The sequence below is a fragment of the Plectropomus leopardus genome, unplaced genomic scaffold, assembly GCF_008729295.1.
Source record: "Plectropomus leopardus isolate mb unplaced genomic scaffold, YSFRI_Pleo_2.0 unplaced_scaffold48, whole genome shotgun sequence".
NCBI classification, from domain to species: domain Eukaryota; kingdom Metazoa; phylum Chordata; class Actinopteri; order Perciformes; family Serranidae; genus Plectropomus; species Plectropomus leopardus.
Window position 1 is genome coordinate 16,442 of NW_024652665.1, and position 21,227 is coordinate 37,668.

The following is a 21,227-nucleotide window of genomic DNA, read 5'->3' on the forward strand; positions in this document are numbered from 1 at the left end:
TTTACTTGACAGGTAGTGCTATTTTCTGATTGAAATTTTTGTTTTGCTTAGTTTTCTAGAGCAATGTGGCTATTTGGTGTGTTTTTGTTTTTTAGCTGAGCCATTGAGGCAACTTGATAATGCTATAAGATTGAATTAAATTTGCTTGATGATTCTGTGTTGCATTTTTTTTTTTTAGTTGGTAGGCGATTAAATGATTATTTTCTGGGTGAGGCGGTGTTGTTTTTATCCAAGTCCATTCACCTATTCAAATTGTCTTTTATAATGAGGTACTCTATATAGCCTATTTCAACGGGAGCATAGCTCAGAGAGAAAGGGTTAATAACATTTTAATAGAAAAAGCCAGTTTAGTGGATCACTTTTGTCAGTATTAAAGAATGAACAGTATATGATTAATTAGCTCATTATTCTAGCTAAGTTTTACATTCATGTGATAACTTTTTTTTTAAAGAAACTGCCTTAATACACCTTTTTCAAAAAATCTTATCTAGATACATATCTCAAAGCAATATCAAACCTAAAAGCATGTAATAAAAATGTTTACAAAACTACTGATTTATGCAAATATTACAGCTTTTTCGTATAACTAATTAGGTAAAGCCCCACGTGCGTTCATACTTCTGCCTATTTTATTTTATTTTTGTTTTATTATTGTTGTTTTTTTCTGTCTGGTTTGTACCTACTCGTCTCATTAGTTTCATTTGTAAATGTTCCGTCTGACCACACAATGTAGTGCTTTAAAAACTGGTAATATAAATAATTAAATAAATAAAACAAAATAAAGCTCGAAACATTACGGCGAAGCGCGCTCCCAGACGGGAACGTGCACGTAAGGGCACGGTGTTGAACCACGTGACCGGCTCGGGGGGTTTTGGTTGGCAGTATCGGTTTCACAACGTTGAACAACGGCGCGGTTGGTCACGTGACAGCATCTGCTGCTGCTGGCTGAGCGAAGCGTGTTAGCAGGTAAACGAAAGAACAAAGATTTGTTATGTTGTTGTTGTTGATTTAAAAACCGTTTGAACGACGTAATCGTCCCATCGTATAAGTTTTACAGTAGTTAAGGGAAAACCTTATTGGCGTTTTAGAGGAACCGTTTGTCCTGTTCGGTGGTTAGCTAACAAGCTAACTAGCTGGCTAGCTGGGCAGCGTTGTATCCGTACTGTAGTGCTGCATTTATTGTATGTGTACGGGCCGTTCACATGCCGGGCAGCTAGCCTGCTGCTCCTGTCTGTCGTAGCTTAACGTGAGCGGGCCACGCGTTTTTCGACAACTTTTCTCTCCCACGTACCGCATTACATTATTGGTACAAGTCATTGGACACCGGGCGTTGTAAATGTTGATGTAATACGCGGCTTTTGTTCGTTTTGTTTCAGTCATGTTTTCCTGCTGCTAACTTCAAATCGCCTCCGAGGTAAAGTGACTAACGTTAGCTTTTTTCTCGGTTCACACAAAGGATACATCTTCGCACTTTGTTTATTTTTTGTCCCCGAATCGGCGAGGCTACACGAACTGCGATTGCATTGGCGGACAGTTCAACTAATTGTTTGGCCAAACTGTTAATATCTCGCCGTTCGAGTACGGCATTTATCGGTAGAAATCGTGTGTGTACCGCACACGGAACAAAGACAAGTGCTATGCTAGGCTAAAGCTAACGTGGGCTAGATGACCTAGCTAACGCTGATGTGAACGTTAGCCAGTGCGGCTCATATTTCCGCCGAGCTCCTTGTAACGCTCACCTAAATAAGGTTACTGTTCAGTCACCACTTACGATAGACACGGACGACTGAGGAAACATTTGCTACATTATAAAGAACTCCTTTATTGTACCTTCATTTCCAGTGTTTTTCTGTCAGACATCATACGGTTGTGAGACGATAGTATGATCACAGCCGGTGGATTTTGTGTTCCCACGCTGACAAGTTGTCAGTTGGTTGAATTATTAGCTAAAACCAGTTACTCTATGTAATATAATCTATCCCAAGGTAATAATGTGCTTGCGACTTCCTAAAACAGCGTTTAACCTGGCACGAAGCCCAGGGCTCTTTGTGGATATGTTACTTATTACTTTCCATCATATGCCAATCAGATATCCCTATCCTGACGTCGTCGATAGGGAAAAGTGTTATAATTCATAATACCCATAACATTTGGTCGTGCAAACTTACAGTGTTTTTGTGTGGGAGACTGAGGGAGGGTTGTAAGTTGACACCCGGACAGTCCCCTCTTGGCTGGCTAAATTTAACCAGGGTGGTGGGGGGCGACAGATGGGGTTATAGTCTTACATAGTGTACTTGACAACAGTGAGTCTCAGTCTGCTCATATTCAGTTTATTGTACTGGCATTGGGCGTTTATTCTGTGTTTTCACGGTTTTATTATGCAATGTAACCATCTCACAGGTAGCCGCCGTTTCACTCGTCCCCTCTCTCTCTCTCCTACAGATTTTTCTATTTTGTACATACATTGTTTTGTATATACTGTATATGATGACTTCAGTGGTCAGCAATCAAGCCCGGGGCACTCGGGACAGACCGCTGCCCACCACCACCACACAAACTACACAGCCACAGAAACAGATACAGGTGGGTTTTCACCAAATACATTTCACATTACATACCCATAAATATAAAGTTTCCTTCAGGCTTAGTTAATTGTCCTGCTCAATAAAAATATAGTCTTTAAGTATTTTTTAGTGCAGTCAAAGGCTGCTTCCTCACTTAATATTACATGTCATTACACCAATATTGAAATTAAAAATTGTGATAAAGGTAAAATATAATTTTACACTTTTGAGTGATTATTAGGTGACTACATCCTACATGTATACCTCTAGCTGGATGTTAGCGTCTTTCATTAAAACATCTTGATAAAATTCAGTGTCTTGTCGTCCGATGTTTTGATTGAAAACGAAAAGGAGACCAAGTTTTGTGTGTTTCTGATGTGTAGTTTCTTACTCAACTCTGTTTGTTTACCAGGCCACAGCAGAACAGATTCGTCTTGCCCAAATGATCTATGACAAAAATGATGCTGACTTTGAAGACAAGGTCAAACAGGTAATGCTTTTTGTGCAAGTTCACACATTAAGACAAATACATTTTCTGGATCACAAGCATATTTTCTTGGAAATCTTGGACAGTTGGGCCCCCTGTGCATCATGTGGTAATCTAATTAAATGCCGTGTTCCTGTTTTACACACTTACAGCTGATTGAGGTAACTGGGAAGACTCAAGATGAGTGCATGGTAGCCCTCCATGACTGCAACGAAGATGTAAACAGAGCCATCAATTTTCTGCTGGAGAGCACCTCTGACACAGTAAGTGTTAATGTGCATACACACAAACTAGATTTATACATGATATGCATTTGTTTACATGTCTTATGGCATTTCCTCCAGATTTTTGCAAAAGCTGAAACATAATGAATCATGCAAAATATTAATCACCATAGGTGTATTTTATAGAGTCGACCTCATTCTCTGGTTTACCTCTGTCAGAACTCCTGGGAGACTGTGGGCAAGAAACGGAGCCTTGGGAAAGAAGGAGGACCCTCAGAGATAAAGGAGAGCAGAGAGAAGAAAGGAGGAGAGAGGGATGCTAGTCGTGGACGTGGGGCATCCAACAGGAGGGGCAGAGGCATCAGCCGAGGGCGTGAAGGTAAGAAAGGGCGTAAAGATGTTTGTCCTGTCTGCATAGATTGTTTAGATGTACAATACTGTGCAAAAGTCTTAGGCTTATTTATTTTAGCAAGGTTATAATGACCATACATATTTATTTGTCAGTAGTCTCTTTACAAAAATACAACCAGTATACAGTATTAAAAATGCTATATTTCAGAATAAAACAACCTCATCAGGCTTAAGCTGCAAATATTTACTGTTACTTCCATTTCCACTAAGCATGTCTTGAACTCTCTTAGGCAGGCAATATGAGATTTACAATGCTAATCTTCTGGTGTATTTACACCAGGTAACATTCAAGACATGTCTAAAGCTCAATATTGATTGTTTGAGCTACCTTTTGTTATGGTTGTATGATTCCATGTTTCACACTAAATATTGACTTTAGTCAGGAGAAGCCATTTTGTTTAGACTTTTTTGTTGTTTTAAAACATTGTACATGTTCTCTGTATTCTTTGAATCTTCATAAAGAGACTAAGCAATAAATGTATATATTAAGTCCTCATTACAACTTTTCTAAAACACAAAATCTATGGTGGCCTAAGATTTTTGCACAGTACTGTATGTTACCTGTCAGTTTGTCAAAATGGTCTTCTCTGTATTTGCATCTTTGACATTGACATTATTTTTAGTCTTTTGTTGCTTTAAGTATGCTGAGTTTGGAATTGTCAACTTTGATTTGTTCACGTGTTTCCCCCCCAAAGGTTTTAATTAGAATGGCCCAAAGGTCTTTCTCCCAGTTCAGTATTGATAAATTGTTTTTTTTATTGTCTTACTTTTCATGTACCTCTGTTTCTTGTTGGATTCCAGGTCGGTTAGAGGAGAATGGGTTTGAGGTGGCTCCTGGAGAGAGAGGGGGAGACCGTGGTCGCCGAGGGCGAGGCAGAGGTGAGCATTCACTAAAAACTACATATCTTCAGTTTATTTTTTAATGCAACTTTGTTAGCAATGAGTCCAGAGGGTGCAAAGACTGTACAAAGACAATTGAAAAAAGTTGTCCATAGAGCTGCTACCAGTTAACTTTTCCATTGCACGTTTTCCATAGGTATAAAGAGATTACACAAACTGTAGTGTAAAAAATGAAATGGACATTTTGAAACTAAACATGAAGTTTGTTTTGTAAGCCAAAACATTACCAAGCAAAATCATATGCGGTTCACATACATACGTATGTCTGTAGTGGAAATTTAAGACAGCTGCCTTATAAGTCTCTTGCATGTCTACATGTCTACTTTGGGCAAGCCTTAAGTTCACCCTTTGCACTTGTCCATAAATCTAAGCAAACTGTAATATTGTCTGTTTTTTTTGTTAAAGGTAAACTGCAGGATTGTTGGTTACTGTTAGTAAGCACGCTTGTCAGCAAAAGTGAAAGTAAAAGCAAACCCTAGCTTTACTTTCTGTCAGCGATTTGCCTCGCTGTAATTGTCTTTTTTGGTGCTGTGTGTCTTGAATGCCTGCAGTTTACAGTTTGGTACTTGGCTGCTACCTTTTTAAAAAGCCCCAACCACACCTGAGCGTTGTGGGGGTACATACCCATTAACGTCTAGTACACAAAGAAATACAGGCAGAGGGCAGTCTCTGACACATACTACTCGACACTCGTACAAGTGATGATTGAGAAGGATTACTTCTTAACGAGTCTATACTTTTTTTTTACAATCCTACATATTATGTCTTTCATTGCGCCCTTTTGATGGGGAATTGCCTCAGATGTTGTTGTGCATGTTTTGGTGATGTAGCAGGCAACATGTCTATTTGTGTCTGCAGGCATGTAGGCTATTGCAGCACTCAACGTGTGTGGAATGCGCTCCGTCCCTGCAGCTGCTTGAGTGTGTGTTTGGTGGGGCGGAGCAAATAGTCTATAGATAAAGAGATTGGAGAAGGTGAAAAGGAGTGGAATCTGGCTGGATTTGTAGGCGCTCCTTGTAACAACAGGTGATCTAAGAACGGTGAGGTCAGTCAAGGCCTTGCTCAGCCAAATTGTGTCAGGTGGTTGGTAATGGTTTAACTGTGGAGACATGCATCTATTGTTGTGGCTGCTTGTCTTTATGAAAAGCTGTTGAACATCTTCAGTTAAAATCTTGACTTCAAGATATTCTTTGTTTAAAAACAGATCCTTTAGGTTTTTTTAGGCAGCCTATTACCTCAGTTGCCCATGTTAGTATGTTTTGACTGCACAAATGTGACATTCTGATGAAGTTGAAGCTTTCATTCTTACTTTGCGCTGTACTTTTAGTTTAGTTGTTGCTCACAATATTAAAGCTATGCTACATTTTAGGGGGAGGGGCAGTGGAAAACCATGGTAGAATAGAAAGTTAGACACGTTATTGCAGTTTGGGTCTAAACAAAAACAGAGAGAATAATGTCTAACAAGGGTTGCAACCGTAGAGATTATCATGGTAAGATAACCGTCTCAGAAAATATCACGATATTACAGAGTAATTATTACCTGTCAGAATGACCATTAAATGAATGGAAATGGAAGGGTTAGAATTGATGGATAATTTGTTTTACTGCTCTCATTGAAATTAAAACCATTTTTGACAGAAGTATGCTTAAAAAGCCTCCCTTTTGAAAATAACAAAAATAAAGACTCTTCATTCAGCTGCATTTTTTTCACCTAATATCATAGATAAGCAAATGTACATGGTAAGTTAGTTGCCAACTTTAATTTCACAGTGTACCTTAAAACTGGTATATCACTGCAGCCCTTTGTCTAATACTTGATGAAGATCGTGACCAAGACATTGTTTTGTTTTTTTTTAAACTTAATTAAAAAAAATCTTTAAGGAGTTAAGGCTGAAAGAGACCAGTCAGCAGAGGTCATTTGGTTGTTTTGTGTGTGTCCTCAGGGGCAGGGGGTCGCGGTAGAGGAAGAGCAGCTGCTGGCAACAGGTTCTCCTCCCAGGGAATGGGGTAAGAACATGTGATTAGTGTTAATCTTAAGCCTGAGCTAGGATGAGGAGGTGGTGATGGTAATAACAAGCACATATCTTAAAAGACAAACGTGTGGAGAAATTAAGTTTCTGAATCCCCTCATTCAGTAACATTTACAGATCAAGCAGTATTCTCTTCACTGTCACTTATGTTGGCTTACCTTCCCAAACTGTGTCTTCCTCTTTCCTGTTGTCTCTTCTTTCCGCCCTCTACTTCTTTCAGCACCTTCAATCCTGCTGACTACACAGCTAACTCTGGTGCTCGTCAGGAGACATGGGACGGCAACGAACCTGCTGAGGGAACTGGTATGGAATATAACAGAACATCAGATGTCATGTTTTGATGCAATTTCCTACTTTGGCTATAGAGTGGTTGTATAAATTGTCACTTTAAAAGTATCTAGCTCATTTGCCCCAAGCCAGTGTTAAATTTCAAATTCAGGCCATTCGTTTCCAAATAAAAGCAGATTTCAAGCAGTAATGGGCAGCTTAATCTACACATTGGATTTAAGGGTTTGTAATTTTAGCGTCATATTAAAGCAGGCAGGGTGCTACATTTTGTATCACTCCTCTGGAGTGGTTAATGGTTGCCAAGAACATATCATGAGTATGTGTGAACATGGCAACACTAACTTGGCTGCTATTCCGTTTTTGTTTTTTTTAGGAACATGGGGAGGCAATCTGGAAGACTGGACTGCAGAGGACTGGAATGAGGACGTAAGGCGGCACTTTTTTATTCATCTGAAATGGATAATATTGCTTTAGTTTTGAGGGCCAAGACTATATTTGTTTACTTTAGGCTAAATCCACATTATTACGTCTTCATTTAATAATGCATAACTATTGCTGGGTTGATGCCTAACTTCCACTCTAATATGGCATTTTGGAAACCCTAAAAAGGAGAAATTTGAGAACACCGCTGACCCCGTTTTAGTAGTTTGAGTTGCATTTTAGCCTGGACGAGCGGAAACTGAGACTTTTGGAAACAATGATGTAAACACCCACATTTGCTTCCCGAATGGGTCTTATCAGTCACAGCTGGTCATGTCAAAACATTATAACTAGGTCTACATAACTTTTGCGATTTTTATCCTTCTTGTGTGAGTACTCTTTTTTTCCCATGGCTTGACTTCCTCTGGTGACACTTCAGTCTGGTACCTTTGGAATATGTTGCTGTATTTGCCTTGTAAGGACTCCCAATCTGTTTTCTGCTGCCTTGACCGCCTTACAGTCCGCCTAGTCCAAATGAAAAATTCTGGTCTGACTTTCTGCTATCTCCATACTGTTTTTTGTAACTAAGTAACCAACCGCAAAGAGCAGATGATCTTCTTGTTAACACTGGCACATGCACACTCAGTATATGTGAATGGTCATGTGATATGCAATTTCAGGTGTGTTAATATAGATGGAGATAATTTCTGAAACAATGCGGAAACGCTCATGTGCACGGAAATCCGTTTCACTTCAAAACGCTGTTGTAAAATCTGTAAATATTAGTTTGGATGTGGCCTTAGGTTGCTTAAACTCTGCATTGACCTGCTGAATGTCTAGTGTTAGATCATAGGTCTAGTGATGTTAACTCACTAAATAGTGTTGGTTCATAGTCAGTGATTTTATCTGAATGGTTGTTTGTATACATTACAGCACGTGTCTATATTAATCTTATGGATCCCTGTGATTGCACTCCCTCTCCTTTTTTACAGTTGTCTGAGACCAAAGTATTCACTGCCTCTTCTGCTCCAGCAAACCACATCACACCTGGACCCAAGTAAGCGTTCCCACCCAAAGTCAAGCCAACTTAAAACACTACAGAGCTCAGGGTTTATATTTGGGAGTAACTAAGCTGAATATGTACTTCCTCTGTCTTCTCCTTTTTTAACCCTCTTCCTCAAACCCTTCTGTTTCTCCTCAGTGTGGACCTGGCTGGCCTACTGCCTAAGACTGGAGTGGCTGTAGGGGGTATGGACTCTGACTTGGGGGCAATAGTCGATGGCCCCTCAGCCGAGGATTTGGGCCAAAGCCTGGTGTTTACCAATTCCCACCACAATGGACGCACTGCAACACACAGCTACGCACACGCCACAGCCAACAGCTATGCCCATGCCGCCTCTGCTAGTACCACCTACGCACATGCTGCACTGGTACAAAAACCCACACTTAAACATGTGCAACTTATGGATATGTTTATGTGCCAAAACTCTGATACATGCTATCGGTGTATTCAGTTCAGGTTTTTTTTCCTCTCATCCTCCCAGTCCTCTGTCCTGGGTTCTGGTTTTGGGCCCCTGAATGCGCCTAAGCCAACACCTGCCTCCGACATCAGGACACCAGAGCAGCTCAACGGGCCTCGGCTTGGTCAGAGAGCCAGTCAGCCTTTGGCCACCGCCAGCAACATTAATGTTGCCAAAGATGCAGGGCCACCTCCAATACAGAACCCTGCTCCTGCCTCCTCGCCCTCTGTAGAAGTCAAGACTCAGAGAATGGAGAACGGCCCTGTTACTGCCCAACACTGTAAGTTTAAATATCTAAAAGTAAATACGAAATCTAGCACAGAAATGTAAATGTTAAATTGTTCGTGATAACAACAATGCAAGAGGTACAGTGTGCTGTAGTAATAGCTGTATGTATATATTTTCCTGCATTCTCTCCAGTGGAGATGAAACTTCAACCAGAGCCGTCAGCGGTGCTCAGCCAACTGGCTCAGAGGCAACAACAATCCTCCATCCTTCCCACCACAGAGCCTCTGGGTCTTTCGCATGCTCCACAGGTCCCCACACCGCCAGGTAGAGCTGCTCAACAGTATCATACTATGCCATTAAAGGTCTGAAAGTGTGCTGAGAATACCACATGACATTAGAGCCGCAACTCAACTAATTATTTACATGACCGACTATTGTTAATTAGTGAATTAATTATAGAAGAATACCAGCGGCAGTAGATTGTGTTTCATGATCCACTGAGCTGTTCAATAACCACTGTAGCAGAAAGGAGAGCGACACTTACACTTCCCTTCTGACATGTTTATGGACTGTAACCACACATGAAAAGAAAACAGGAAATATATAACATGACCAAGGATACATACAAACTTATACATATTAGTATGCATAACTTCTGCTACGTTTACCTACTCTGGCATATTCAAAACCCCAAAATGGAGACTTTTGAAAAAGAAAAAGAAATGCTTAGTTTTAAAAATTGGATGTTGCCTTTTACCCATGCGGAAACTGAGAATTTTGAAAACAATGACACAATCTCGCACTCTTGCCTTCTGATCGGGTCTCATCAGTCTTGACATGTCAAGACAAAACATTGAAGCTAGGCCTACATGCCTTTTTGTGATATCATCCTTGTGTGAGTAATGTTTCTTATTTCCCATTTCCATGGCTTCCTCTGGCGATGGATAATGCTCACAGTTCCACTCTAATGAGTCGCTGTATTTGCTTAAGCAATGATGTAATGATTGCTGTTTTGCCTCTATAGTATTTTCTGTAATGAAGCAACCAACCTCAGAGTAGACAATCTTCTTCCTGTCCAGTGTTAGTGAATGTTCATGTTATATGCATTTTCAGGCCTGTTGGTATCGACAGAGGTTATTTCTGAAACGGTGCTAAAACAATTGTGTGTACGGATTCATTTTCATTTTAGAACGCTGTTTTAAATTGAAAATGTCTTAGTGTGGATGTAGCCTCTGATACTGGCTACAGAGCCGATATCAAAGACAAACATTCATCACAATAATTGAATCAGTGCCTTCTCTGCTAAAGAAAAGAGTAGTGCAAAGACTCAAATAGTATTTGTGCTGTAAGATCATGGTAGTATCGCCATCTTCATTATGTCTGCTGCTCTTACACTTATTTTGATGTTAGTGATATGATTTTAACATCATTGTCAATCTCCTTTAGGTCATGAGTCCTCCGTCCCTCCTGTGAGAGATGGAGCTTCTCCAGGAGTTAAGTTGCCAGGCATGGAGCCCTCCGTCACAGAACCCCCGCAGCGGCAGCTAAAGACACAGAGACGCAGAGTACCTCCCCCCTCAAAGGTGTGAACCTTTTATCAGACAAAATAGTATCCATATAAAAATAACAATAGCAGTATTACTTGCAAGACATTGTAGAAACTGAAAGTGCTCTGAATAATGTATCTGCTCTCACATGCTTGACAAGACGAGCCAACTAGCTAATCGACTCTGTGGTAGGGACAGACTTAATAAAGGACTTTACTTAAGCTGTTAACTACACTCCCACGACTTTAACTTTCATAATCAGAGATGTCTAATCAACAAACACAGAGGGTGCGGATAAGTATACAGTCTTCTGTAGAATATTAATCTCATAGTTGTTTGCAGCACAGTTCACAAGACTGTTTTGACCAAACACGCCCTCTGGCAAAATATCATCCACATTTTTACATTTTTGACTGATAAAGATTTTGCACACATTTTAAAAACTTGATGTCCATATTTTAAATATTTTACACATCGTACAAAAACAAATTCACAATCATCAAAATTGGTTAAATTGCCTCTTTGTCTTCTCAGATCCCGTCATCAGCAGTGGAGATGCCGGGCTCAGCAGATATACCTGGCTTGAACGTCCAGTTTGGAGCTCTTGACTTTGGGTCTGAGGCTGGTAGTGGAGCAGTAGACATGGCACAGACGGAGTCGGCCAGGGAGCAAGCCCCGGCTCAGGTCCCAGCTCCAGCAGCTCCTGTACCCATGCCTGTCCCCACTGCTGTTTCCACACAGCAGCCACAGAGCAGCCTGTTCTCCAAGCCAGGATCTGTGAGGTGTGTGTGAGAGTTGTTTTGAGTTGGCGTGTGAGTTTGTCTGTTTATGTGAAGAATTTGATATTTCCAATTTTATACATGTATATCTTTGTGCATCAGTCTTGAGCCATGGGAAGAGCAGAGCGTTCACTGGATCAGTTGCTACAAAGTGTATCACTGAGATAAAGGGATTAGAGAATGATGTCTTTGTTTTAGCTCAGTTACAGGTGGAAACTGCTTGCATGTTAATTAAATAATATTAATACATCCCATTGGCACTTTAGTTATATTCTCTGATCCTTATTATGTATATTCATCCATCTTTCCACGTCTTGCTTTCTCTCGTTCTTGTGAACAGTGAACACATGAGCAGCATACCCACCTTACCTTCAGCCGTATCAGATCCCAGCTTCCCTTCACCATCCTTGGGCTTGCCTAGTGCCACGCCCTCCCCTTCCATGGGTCTTCCCAGTGCAGCCGCTCCACCCTCTTCTACAGCCCCTACTGCAGCCAACCGTGTGGAGAGCAGTGGTCCAAGGTCCCTGCCACCTCATCTGGGCTTCTCACAGAGCAAAGATGTCCCCTCGGCTGCTGCTCTTACAGTGAGCATAAACCTTTTTATCTCTTTGTATGCATAAAGCCAAATGATAAGAGGATAGAGACCACTGTGGACTTAACCTTAATTTGACAGAAGCTCAGTGTTTGCTTAATGCCTGACAAAAATCTGAATAATAATATGTAGACTTTGATAATTCCTCTTCTCACAGAATGGCTACAATGGCATGAAGACGCAGAGCACACAGGACAGTAAGTACACTTAGCTTTGCGAGTTCTAGAGAACTATATTGAAGTGGCCAGACAAATCAAGTATAATGAATATTGATTGCTAAATGCATCCGATGGGAAGTGGGAATAATTCAATCACGGAAAGTGGATGAGGTTTGATAAAGACCAGAACATACTCAAACCCACTTTTCATGTGCAACTTTGATTTATTCTGTTTCATTCTCATATTTATCCTCTCACAATCACTCATGTTTCTTCAAAAACAGCTACGTCATCATCGTCTAGAACAGTGAAAACTGAGTCCCCCGTTATGACGAGTGACAGTGGCCACCACATCCCCTCCCCTGCAGTTACACCTTCCCACTCAACATCCATCCCCTCGCTCAGCAGGTAAGGGATGGCATTCTATAATACACATTGATTAGCTTTTTTTTGTGTCCTCGTCTCTGTCTGGAGATAATGATGGTTACAAGCACATATCTCAATCCTTTATGTGGAAATACCTTTTACTGAATCTCCTGCTTTCATTTCCTGGTCTTTAGTTGCTTTGTCAGATTAAAGCACGCAGACTTTATCATTTTATTCTCTCTTTAGTCATGTGACCAGCACCCAATCTGGATCGGTCCTCGCCACAAGCTCCTCCCTTACTGTAAGTGTCTGTGCATGCTTGCACCCACATGCAAGCTTACTTCAACATTATTCTGCAGTAATTGTAATAAAAGGACACGTCAAAAAAATTGACACTCCTTTATCTTGTAGTTGTGTATTTGAGTGCAAGGCTTTCTTTTTGGCTAAGCTCTGAGGCTTTTCGGAAAACATAGTTCTATTTATGAAGCCATTCATGCCTTGATCTACAAACAGTTGCTCGTTCTCTTCTCACACACCTTTTCTGCTCTTGTTCTGCTACACCAGGTCAGTAATGAGGAGGGCAGCAGCAGCGGTAACCTCCACGCTTTTTCATCATCATCGTCGTCCAGCCAAGCTGTCAATTCCAGTCCTTCAGCTCCCCTGGCTGTCAGCAGTTCAACCACCAACGGACTACATCCGTCTGGAGCGCCGGGACTGACTCCCAATGGCACAAATCCTGCACTCTCAGCTGCAGGCAGCCGCACAGCACCCTTGCTCACCACTAGCTCTGGTAGGCTCACAGGTCCACTCAGGACATCACTGTTGCACAAGAACTCGTTGACAAAAAGTTTTCTGAAATAATAAAATATATCATTTTCAAATAATATTCCTCTTGTAATGTGGCTGCTTTGACACCTGAGTAAGTAGGGCTGTCTAACGATCAATTTTTAAAGTTGTGAATATGTACATGTGTCACATTTCTTATATTGCATTTTTAAAATTCTGTTATTTTGTGTTACAAAACAGTTATGAAGTCCATATTGATTAGGTAAAGGCAAATTAGGCAAATATCAATTGCAAGATAACTAATTACCCAACTAATGTCCATAATTTTTGCATTTAGTCAAGTGAAAAAATCTTGTTTCTCATCTTTGCCAGGTAAAGCTCCTCCCAACTTGGCCCAAGGAGTGCCACCTCTCCTGGCCAACCAGTACATTATGGGCCCTGGTGGCTTACTCCCTGCTTACCCGGTAAATATACACTCTCTGATTAGTCTTTCTCAATTAACTTGTTTGTGTATTACTTTGTCTTCGGGGCTTTTTTTGAAGGAAAAGAGTTGCACCAGTAAAGATAGATGGCATCACAAGGACTAACCTACACACAACTGTTTATTCTGTTTTTGATCTATTTGTAAGCTGTCATGTACCGCTTAAATTAAAGAGTAGTGTGTTTGGCATGAGTGGATACACTAACTCAAACATGTTACTAAATTATCACTAATTCTCCTCTCCATTGTCTCTACTTCAACAGCAGATCTATGGATACGAGGACTTGCAAATGTTGCAGTCTCGCCTTCCTATGGTGAGTCTTCTCATTCTGCTCTTCACCCTGCTGCATATCACTGTGGTTGTAATAGTTGTTTTAAATCAGCAAAGCTTTGGCTTTAAAATGTGTTCTTTAATGTGTTTCCCTTTATATTATAATTCTGCCACCTTTAGTTAAGAAACCATTCAGAATCTATGTCCTCCCTTCCATTGCATGGCAGTCAAAGTTTTAAAAAAAAAAAAAGCTATGTGGGGCATTTTCATATAATTGTTATTTTTTTTCTCTTCTTATACAGGACTATTACGGTGTAACATTCCCTGGTACTACGGCTACTATGCCTGGAAGAGATAACCTGGCCAATAATTTATATTCTGGTGAGTCAAATTTTATGTTAAACTGAACTGAAACTTGAGTTTCTGAGCTGACCTTTAAATGTGTTTCAAGATATGCTGTTAACTGACACAATTACTATCATTTTCATTGAACTACGCATCCATCTGTTAATTTCATTTATAGCAAGTCATTTTTGCACTTCAGCATATTGAGTTGAGCATAATTGATTCCATCAACATGGAGATTTTGAACAATCGGTGACTGTGACAAAGTACTTAAGTTTTTCTTGATTCTGTGGCATCTTTACAAAATTCACATTAGCTGTTCAACAGATGGGCAAAGGAATTTTAAATTTATTTTTTCAACCTCAGTTTTGCCTTTTCTGCCGTCATTTTCTGTTTAGGTGAGGCAACAAAGTTCGGCAGGAATGATTCGTCATCTCCAGCTCCCCCAACCAGCCTGTCTACAGCCGGGGTTCAGTCACAGCCTCAGCAGGCTCCACAAGCAGGATCACAGGGCCAGGGGCAGGGTCAGGGCCAGGGTCAGCAAACACAGAACCAGGCCTTCCTCAATCCCCCTCTGCCCCCCGGCTACGGATACACTGGTAAGTACAATTATTTTTAATGAAGAGGATGTTGGCGCTGTTAATTTTCATCTTATCCATGAACTTTACTCCTGATGCAAATCTTAGCTTTAGCTGCCATCTTCCCTCTCATTATTTTTGGCTTCTTGTTACATTGAGGAGGAGTCTGTTAAAATATATCAGGAAAATTTTAAGCCTGAAAAACTGAAAAAGGATTTTTTTTCCATTACTGTTAATGTAGACAAAGTCAATTTGAATTTTTGTGGACTCGATTAATATATCTCTGTTCTGCACAAAAGAACCTTTCTCATCATTGTGCTAAAACCTGATTATGTAGCCATCTGCTTTCATTGCATTTGGATAATCTTTCTAATTTGCTATTTTACAGGTCTGCCGTACTATGCTGGTGTGCCGGGGGTTCCCTCAGCCTTTCAGTACGGCCCCACCGTCTTTGTGCCTCCCGCTTCGGCCAAGCAACCTGCAATGGGCCTGGCCAACCCCTCCAATCAGTATCACCAACAGCATCAGCCCAGTTACGGACAGCATGCATACGGCACAGGTAAGACCAGGACGAAACAAGAGGGCTCTTACTAATGTTGTTTTTAGATAGTTAACGCAGAACATTTTTAGTCAAATGTACAGTATTTAAGTAATAATACAGTTTCCATGAGAAGATTATATCCAATTAATTATTTTGTTTAACTGACTTGAGCCTGTGGGTGTCTGTTTGAACTACTACAGCACAGGTTTATTTTTAATCATTACTGCCAAACTATAATAGTGCCACAAACTCTCGCAGCAACATGCCATGAAAGTACACAAGCTATGCTCTTATAAAGTTTTGGCAGAAATGACTCTTTGTAATACATGACAAAATTTGGGCACATATGTATATTACAACAACATTTATTGTGAGAGAGAGATGGGATGTGTATATTGAAAACTTGCCATAAATTAGGTGTGGGGAGTGTAGAGGGAGGCAAAATACATTTTCAGCTCTTTATACATGTACACCAAATGCTGCATGCGCGTGTGGAATCGGGCCTGTGTGTGTTTTTTTTGCTTGTGCTGCATGCATAGCTCAAACCCCCTTGCTGAAGTTGGACGCGGCTCAATATAGACACAGCTGCCATTTTAGTCAGGTTACCTTACTGCCTCTCTCTCCCCTGCCCCCTTCTTTTTCCTCTTCACATCCTTTTTCTCTTCACCTGTGGTCTTCCTACGCCCTCTCTCTCTCTCTCTCTCTCTCTCTCTCTCTCTCTCTCTCTCTCTCTCTCTCTGTCTCTGTCTCTCTCTCTTTCCCTCTCCCTCTCCCCTTCGCTCGCTCTGCCTCCTCTTCTTCTGTACTCCTCCTCCTTCAGCCTTTGATGACCTGTCTCAAGCCCACGGTGGGGAGTACAGTAAGGGAGGGTACGGAGGCTCTGCCCAGTCACAGGCCAAGTCAGCGGGCAGCGGCCCAGGGAAAGGTACATACACAACACACGTGCGCACAGTCTGACAACAAACAGTCAAAGTCAGCGGGCATTTCCCTGTGGGAAAAACCGATGTACTCACAATTGCAGATGATTCAACAGTCAAGAGTGTTCTGGAGGAAGGTGTGTATATGCACGTGTGTGATTGCACTTTGATGTGCTCATAAATGGAAACATGCAAAAAGGTGACAAAGGGAGAAACATGCCTCTGCGCCTCCTCACCTAATATGCTTCTTCCTACTGGCTGGCCCCCCTCCTACTAACAGTGAACATTCAGTGCTTAATATTGAGTCTTCAGTGAACTGACACAGTTGTATTTCTTTCCCCTTAACCCTTTTGTTTTCCTCTCTTCTATCATTTTCTTCTACCCTTTTGCTTTTCTGTCTTCCCTCTTACATTCCAATCTTTCCTTCACCCCTTTCCCGTTCCCTCTTTTCGTTCTCTCAGCACCAGGACTGTCAGGGTCAGGTACCAGTGGAGGCGTGCCTGACATGGGAGGTTCAATCTACAGCAAAACTCAGGTGAGTGATTTGCAGTTCTGTTGAATGTCTTTAGGTCCAGGTCTAATGCTTCTGCAAAATAATAGTACTCTAAAAGTAACACCTGACTGACCTTTTCTGAAAAAACAGTCTTGGTTTTGTCTGTCCACAATTCCAATAATCACTAGCTCTGGTTTGGTTGAAATAAACCCATGATTCACCCAGTTACATGTGAAAATATGCTGTGTCTTTACATAATAAATCTACTGTTAATTTAAACAGAGTTTGGTGGGTTTTTTTATTTAAACACAAAAACGAGAGAAAAAAGGGTCCAGGTAGAAAATCACAAAAGTTATCCTTTAAGTTATAAATTGACTTTGGATCCAGAAATATGTTTTGCGTAGACTTTTTTTTTTAATGGAACCCTAAATAAAATTGCCATATAATTTGAGTTTTTCCCCCCAATACTTAATGTCTACACATGTGCTTCATCATGTTGACCTGCATTTACAATTTTAACCACTTGTGTCCTCTCTCGGTTCTACTCAGTCATTTGACAAGCAGGGCTTCCACACGGGGACGCCGCCTCCCTTCAGTCTGCCTTCAGCGCTGGGGGGCACAGGGCCCCTGAACCCTGGGGGTGCTCCTGGGTACGCCCCTGCTCCCTTCCTGCACATCCTACCACCGCACCAACAGCCCCACTCCCAGCTGCTGCACCATCACCTCACACAGGACGGACAGGTAAACATCACATTCCAGGGTTCCCATGGTCATGAAAAACCTGGAAATGTCATGGATTTCCACAAACACATTTTCCAGGCATAGAAAAGTCATGGAATAAGTAAAAACCATTGATAGTTTTGGAAAAGTAATGGAATTTGGTGTGTGTAACAGAATTGTTGCAGTTTTTTCCTTGGATAATGTCCATATGTAACATAACAGCAAATTGCTTTTCTGTGGCTATCAATTTAACATTGCTGTGTTGGGAAGTTTTGTTTTCCATCACCAACATTTCTTAATTTTCACTCTGCATTATGTCTCTCCCCTCATGTATGTCAGCTAGCTAAAACTATGTTTGAATAGAGTTTGACTCAGATATGTTTATAAAATGTAGGCAAGTCGGGCTAGAAGAAAATAATTTTGGGTGCATCATTAGAAATGTGTTGTAAATTAGGGCGTTTATCTGTGAATACACGGGACACTCATGTTTTCTGAACAGCTGTGACCTCAGCATTTTGTTGTAGTTAGCTCACTAAGGAGAGCAGCTAAACAAGACTACTCCTGTGCATTAGAGCTTCGATCTGGCACAAAAATCCGACAGGCTTGAACCGAAACTGTGCAGGTTCATGAAGGGGCCCGACTTGATCCCGAGCCGGAGCAGCAACTTACAAGCTACAGTCAAATAAAGTCTTACCAGTGCATTAACAGACACAAACTGGACTGTGTCAATTTGGAGTGCTGTTGGGCATTCTGTCTGAGAGGGAGCAGCAGGGCATCAAGTAAAACTTAACCGTTCTTTAATTGGTAGGAAATACAAAAATAAGCTTGAACCTGACCCAATACAAGCCCTGGCTAATGTTGATAAATTACGGCCCAGCTCTGCCCCAGTCAGGTTTGGGCAGAGAAATTAGAGTTTGAGTGTATATTTACTTGGATGCCTGCAGTATTCAGCAACTTAATTGGCCTGTTTTTAAAGATTATCTTTGGGGACTTTTTGCCCTTATATTTGAGAGAACATTTTAAGCATGAAAGGGGAGAAAGAAAGAGAGGATGACATGCAGCAAAGGGCCGAAGTTGGAATCAAACCTGCAGCCGCTGCAGCAAGGACACACCCTCTCTACATGGGATGCCAGCCCCAACTTAGTAGGCCTTTTTTGACCAACTGTTCCCAAGAACAGTTTCTCCCAAGAACTTAAGTGAGACATGTAAAAAAGGCTTTTGTTTTAGCAGTCAACACTGCAAACTCCACCCTGAAGGTTCCTGGGCTCTCAAAAAGTATCACCCACGGAACAGATACTTTCAGGGGGCCCTTACTGCACCACAGGGACCACAAGTGTATCTGTAGGTTCCTGTGGGTTGTGTCAGTGAAGTCCCGCAGAAGGTTCCAGATAATTATCCTGCAGTTGGACGGGCCTAATAAATGTCATGGGAAATTAAATAAACCTGTCAGGAAGTTACAGACTAAACCTCTTTTTCTCCGCAGGGTGGTCCTGGTCAGCGCAGTCAGTCTAGCAGCATGCAGCAGAAAACCCAAGGCAGCAAGTCCAGCTACAGCAGCTCCCCCTACTGGGCCAACTGAGGAATGCTTCCCACTCCCCACTCCCCCAAAAGGCTGTGTGTGCGTGCGCGTGTGTTAAAGCTAAAACATAAAAACAGACACACTACCCTCACAATGAGCAACCTTGGGCCTGCTCATCCTGCTCCCCCCACCTCCACAAGTCCTCATAAGTCTTTTGGGTTCTCTCTTCCCCCCCTTTTCAAAATTTGGTTGTACATGTAAGATATTTATGTATGTATTTATATATATATACTGTATATGTAATAGTAGAACATGAAATGTGGTTGCTGCATTTTATTTTTGAAGGACTTTTTGTTTACTTTTTTCAAAACTGCAGGAAAAGATGTTACATTAAGACAGAATGAGATGATGGTGAGAGCGAGTGAAGAAGAGGAATGATCTAAAACTTCCTGTAAAAAAAAAAAACAGAAAAAGGAAAAGGAGAGAGCTATAGCACTGATTACGTATGAGGACATTTCAGATGGGGGTGGGGTTTATAATAACTAACTGCATCTGTCTCGTCTTTTTTCTTTTCTTTTTTTATACATAACTTCCTGAATGACAAGGCTCTTCCCCCAATACTTCATTTTGTAGCTTCCTGTCTTTTCCCCTCCGGCCTCTCTCCCTCCCTTCTTCTGGAGGGCTGCCTTCTCTCCTTTTGTCAACACCTCCCCTTTAAAGACAGACCTGCCCATCCAAATTTTATATTTTAATTTAATTTTAACCCTGATTTCCCTCGAAATAAAAGTTCTGAGCAGTTGGAACTCTGACTTGTCTGAGTTTTTTGTATTTGTATGTTCATGTTTTTGTTTTTCACATGGGTTTTTTTCTAGATGATTAAAATGAACGATTCAGAACTAATTTTTCCTTTTTAATTATGCAGTGTCAGCGATGGTAAATAAAACGCAGTTTCAGACCTTTATATGTTTTCACATCACTCAATTATTTAGAACCATTTGAAACAAAGGGTAACCATAAACCATACCATAAACTCCTGAAACAGACTTGAATATGACAAAACACCTAATTGTTATTTTAAATTTGTAATGTGTAATTAAAAGTAAAAATGTAAAATGCACTCAAACCAAATCTGCAACTAATGTTTCTGTTGCTGCTGGCAAGCCATCACATTCTGCCTTCTCCAGTTGATAAATGTGTAATTACCAGCATAAACTTGAGGCTGACAGGTGGCAGAGGATGGGCTCCTCTTTGTGCTTGATTTAATTTACTGAAATGATGACATGATTAAAAAAACATGAAATTACAAGTGGGTGTATATTGTAAGATACACTTGCACTGATTGCCCTATTCCTATTTGTCTTTGATGTCTAATGGTAGATATATCTTTATATTGTGAATTCTATAATTGCTGCAGATTTGATCTCAGATATCTGATGGTTTTTTGGGTTGTAGGTTTGACCTAATGAATGGGATTTGTAGGATGTGATCATCAACACAAACTTATAGGATGGTAAGTAATGTGGTTTAATTTGTATAATCACAGCTCAATAATTAAATAATAAAATTGTTGTATTTCAGTCTTCATGTGAGGTTCAGCTGAAAATTTGCAAAAGTTGTGTGAAATGAATCAAACAAAAGAATAGTTCCCTGAAAGTGAATGAGCAGTTTCTGTAATCTGGCTGTGATAGCTGTGCTCTCTGTAAACCAGTTGGCCATATGGTAACCCAGCTTGAGTGAGACACAGGTGGCTCCATCATTAGACACCTCCTTTTCCCGTGAAACGCATATTCTATGATGCTATTAATAAAAAAAGAAAAACTAACTACAAAATCAAGAAAACAAAGAGTCAACTGTTTTTGCTTTTTAAATAACTATTATGGATTAATTTATTCCTTGGTTTATGAATCAGAAACTCAATTCAAACTACCTTAAAAATGAAAAGACCAAACAGGACAGTAAAAGAATTTGATTATGCCTTATTCCTCTAGTAATTTGACAAAATCGCATTAACCAGGATCAGACAAGTCATGCAGAACAGCAGGGATCAGATGTGGAAAGGCAG

General features: G+C 40.8%; 1 protein-coding gene and 1 non-coding gene across 5 annotated transcripts; both read left to right on the forward strand.

Moving 5' to 3' along the window:
* The first annotated feature begins 892 nt into the window (after positions 1 to 892).
* On the forward strand, positions 893 to 19,968 carry LOC121939419 (ubiquitin-associated protein 2-like). 4 transcript variants are annotated; one of them, XM_042482435.1, is made up of 30 exons: positions 893 to 966; positions 2,443 to 2,583; positions 2,977 to 3,054; positions 3,204 to 3,314; positions 3,495 to 3,654; positions 4,488 to 4,565; positions 6,530 to 6,593; positions 6,837 to 6,919; positions 7,278 to 7,330; positions 8,317 to 8,381; positions 8,526 to 8,754; positions 8,869 to 9,124; positions 9,265 to 9,396; positions 10,519 to 10,655; positions 11,154 to 11,401; positions 11,739 to 11,982; positions 12,148 to 12,187; positions 12,433 to 12,556; positions 12,761 to 12,815; positions 13,079 to 13,304; positions 13,673 to 13,764; positions 14,045 to 14,095; positions 14,355 to 14,433; positions 14,796 to 14,996; positions 15,364 to 15,534; positions 16,337 to 16,441; positions 16,538 to 16,570; positions 16,895 to 16,968; positions 17,476 to 17,667; positions 19,130 to 19,968. In XM_042482435.1, the coding sequence occupies exons 2-30, from the start codon at positions 2,485 to 2,487 to the stop codon at positions 19,223 to 19,225; spliced, it is 3,576 nt and encodes a 1,191-aa protein (XP_042338369.1). In that variant the 5' UTR covers positions 893 to 966; positions 2,443 to 2,484; the 3' UTR covers positions 19,226 to 19,968. The 4 variants fall into 4 exon arrangements, with proteins under 4 accessions (XP_042338369.1, XP_042338371.1, XP_042338372.1 ...); XM_042482436.1 differs by lacking the exon at positions 893 to 966 and adding an exon at positions 1,284 to 1,414; XM_042482437.1 differs by lacking the exon at positions 16,538 to 16,570.
* On the forward strand, positions 12,614 to 12,690 carry LOC121939427. The gene has a single exon (XR_006105461.1). It is a non-coding gene; the product is annotated as a small nucleolar RNA SNORD121A (small nucleolar RNA).
* Positions 19,969 to 21,227: the final 1,259 nt, after the last annotated feature.

Coding starts and splice junctions, on each gene's coding strand:
- LOC121939419 (XM_042482435.1), top strand. CDS start 2,485: ATGATGACTTCAGTGGTCAGCAATCAAGCCCGGGGCACTCGGGACAGA. Junction 2,584..2,976: donor AGCCACAGAAACAGATACAG/GTGGGTTTTCAC, acceptor TTTGTTTACCAG/GCCACAGCAGAACAGATTCG. Junction 16,442..16,537: donor GGGCAGCGGCCCAGGGAAAG/GTACATACACAA, acceptor TCACAATTGCAG/ATGATTCAACAGTCAAGAGT.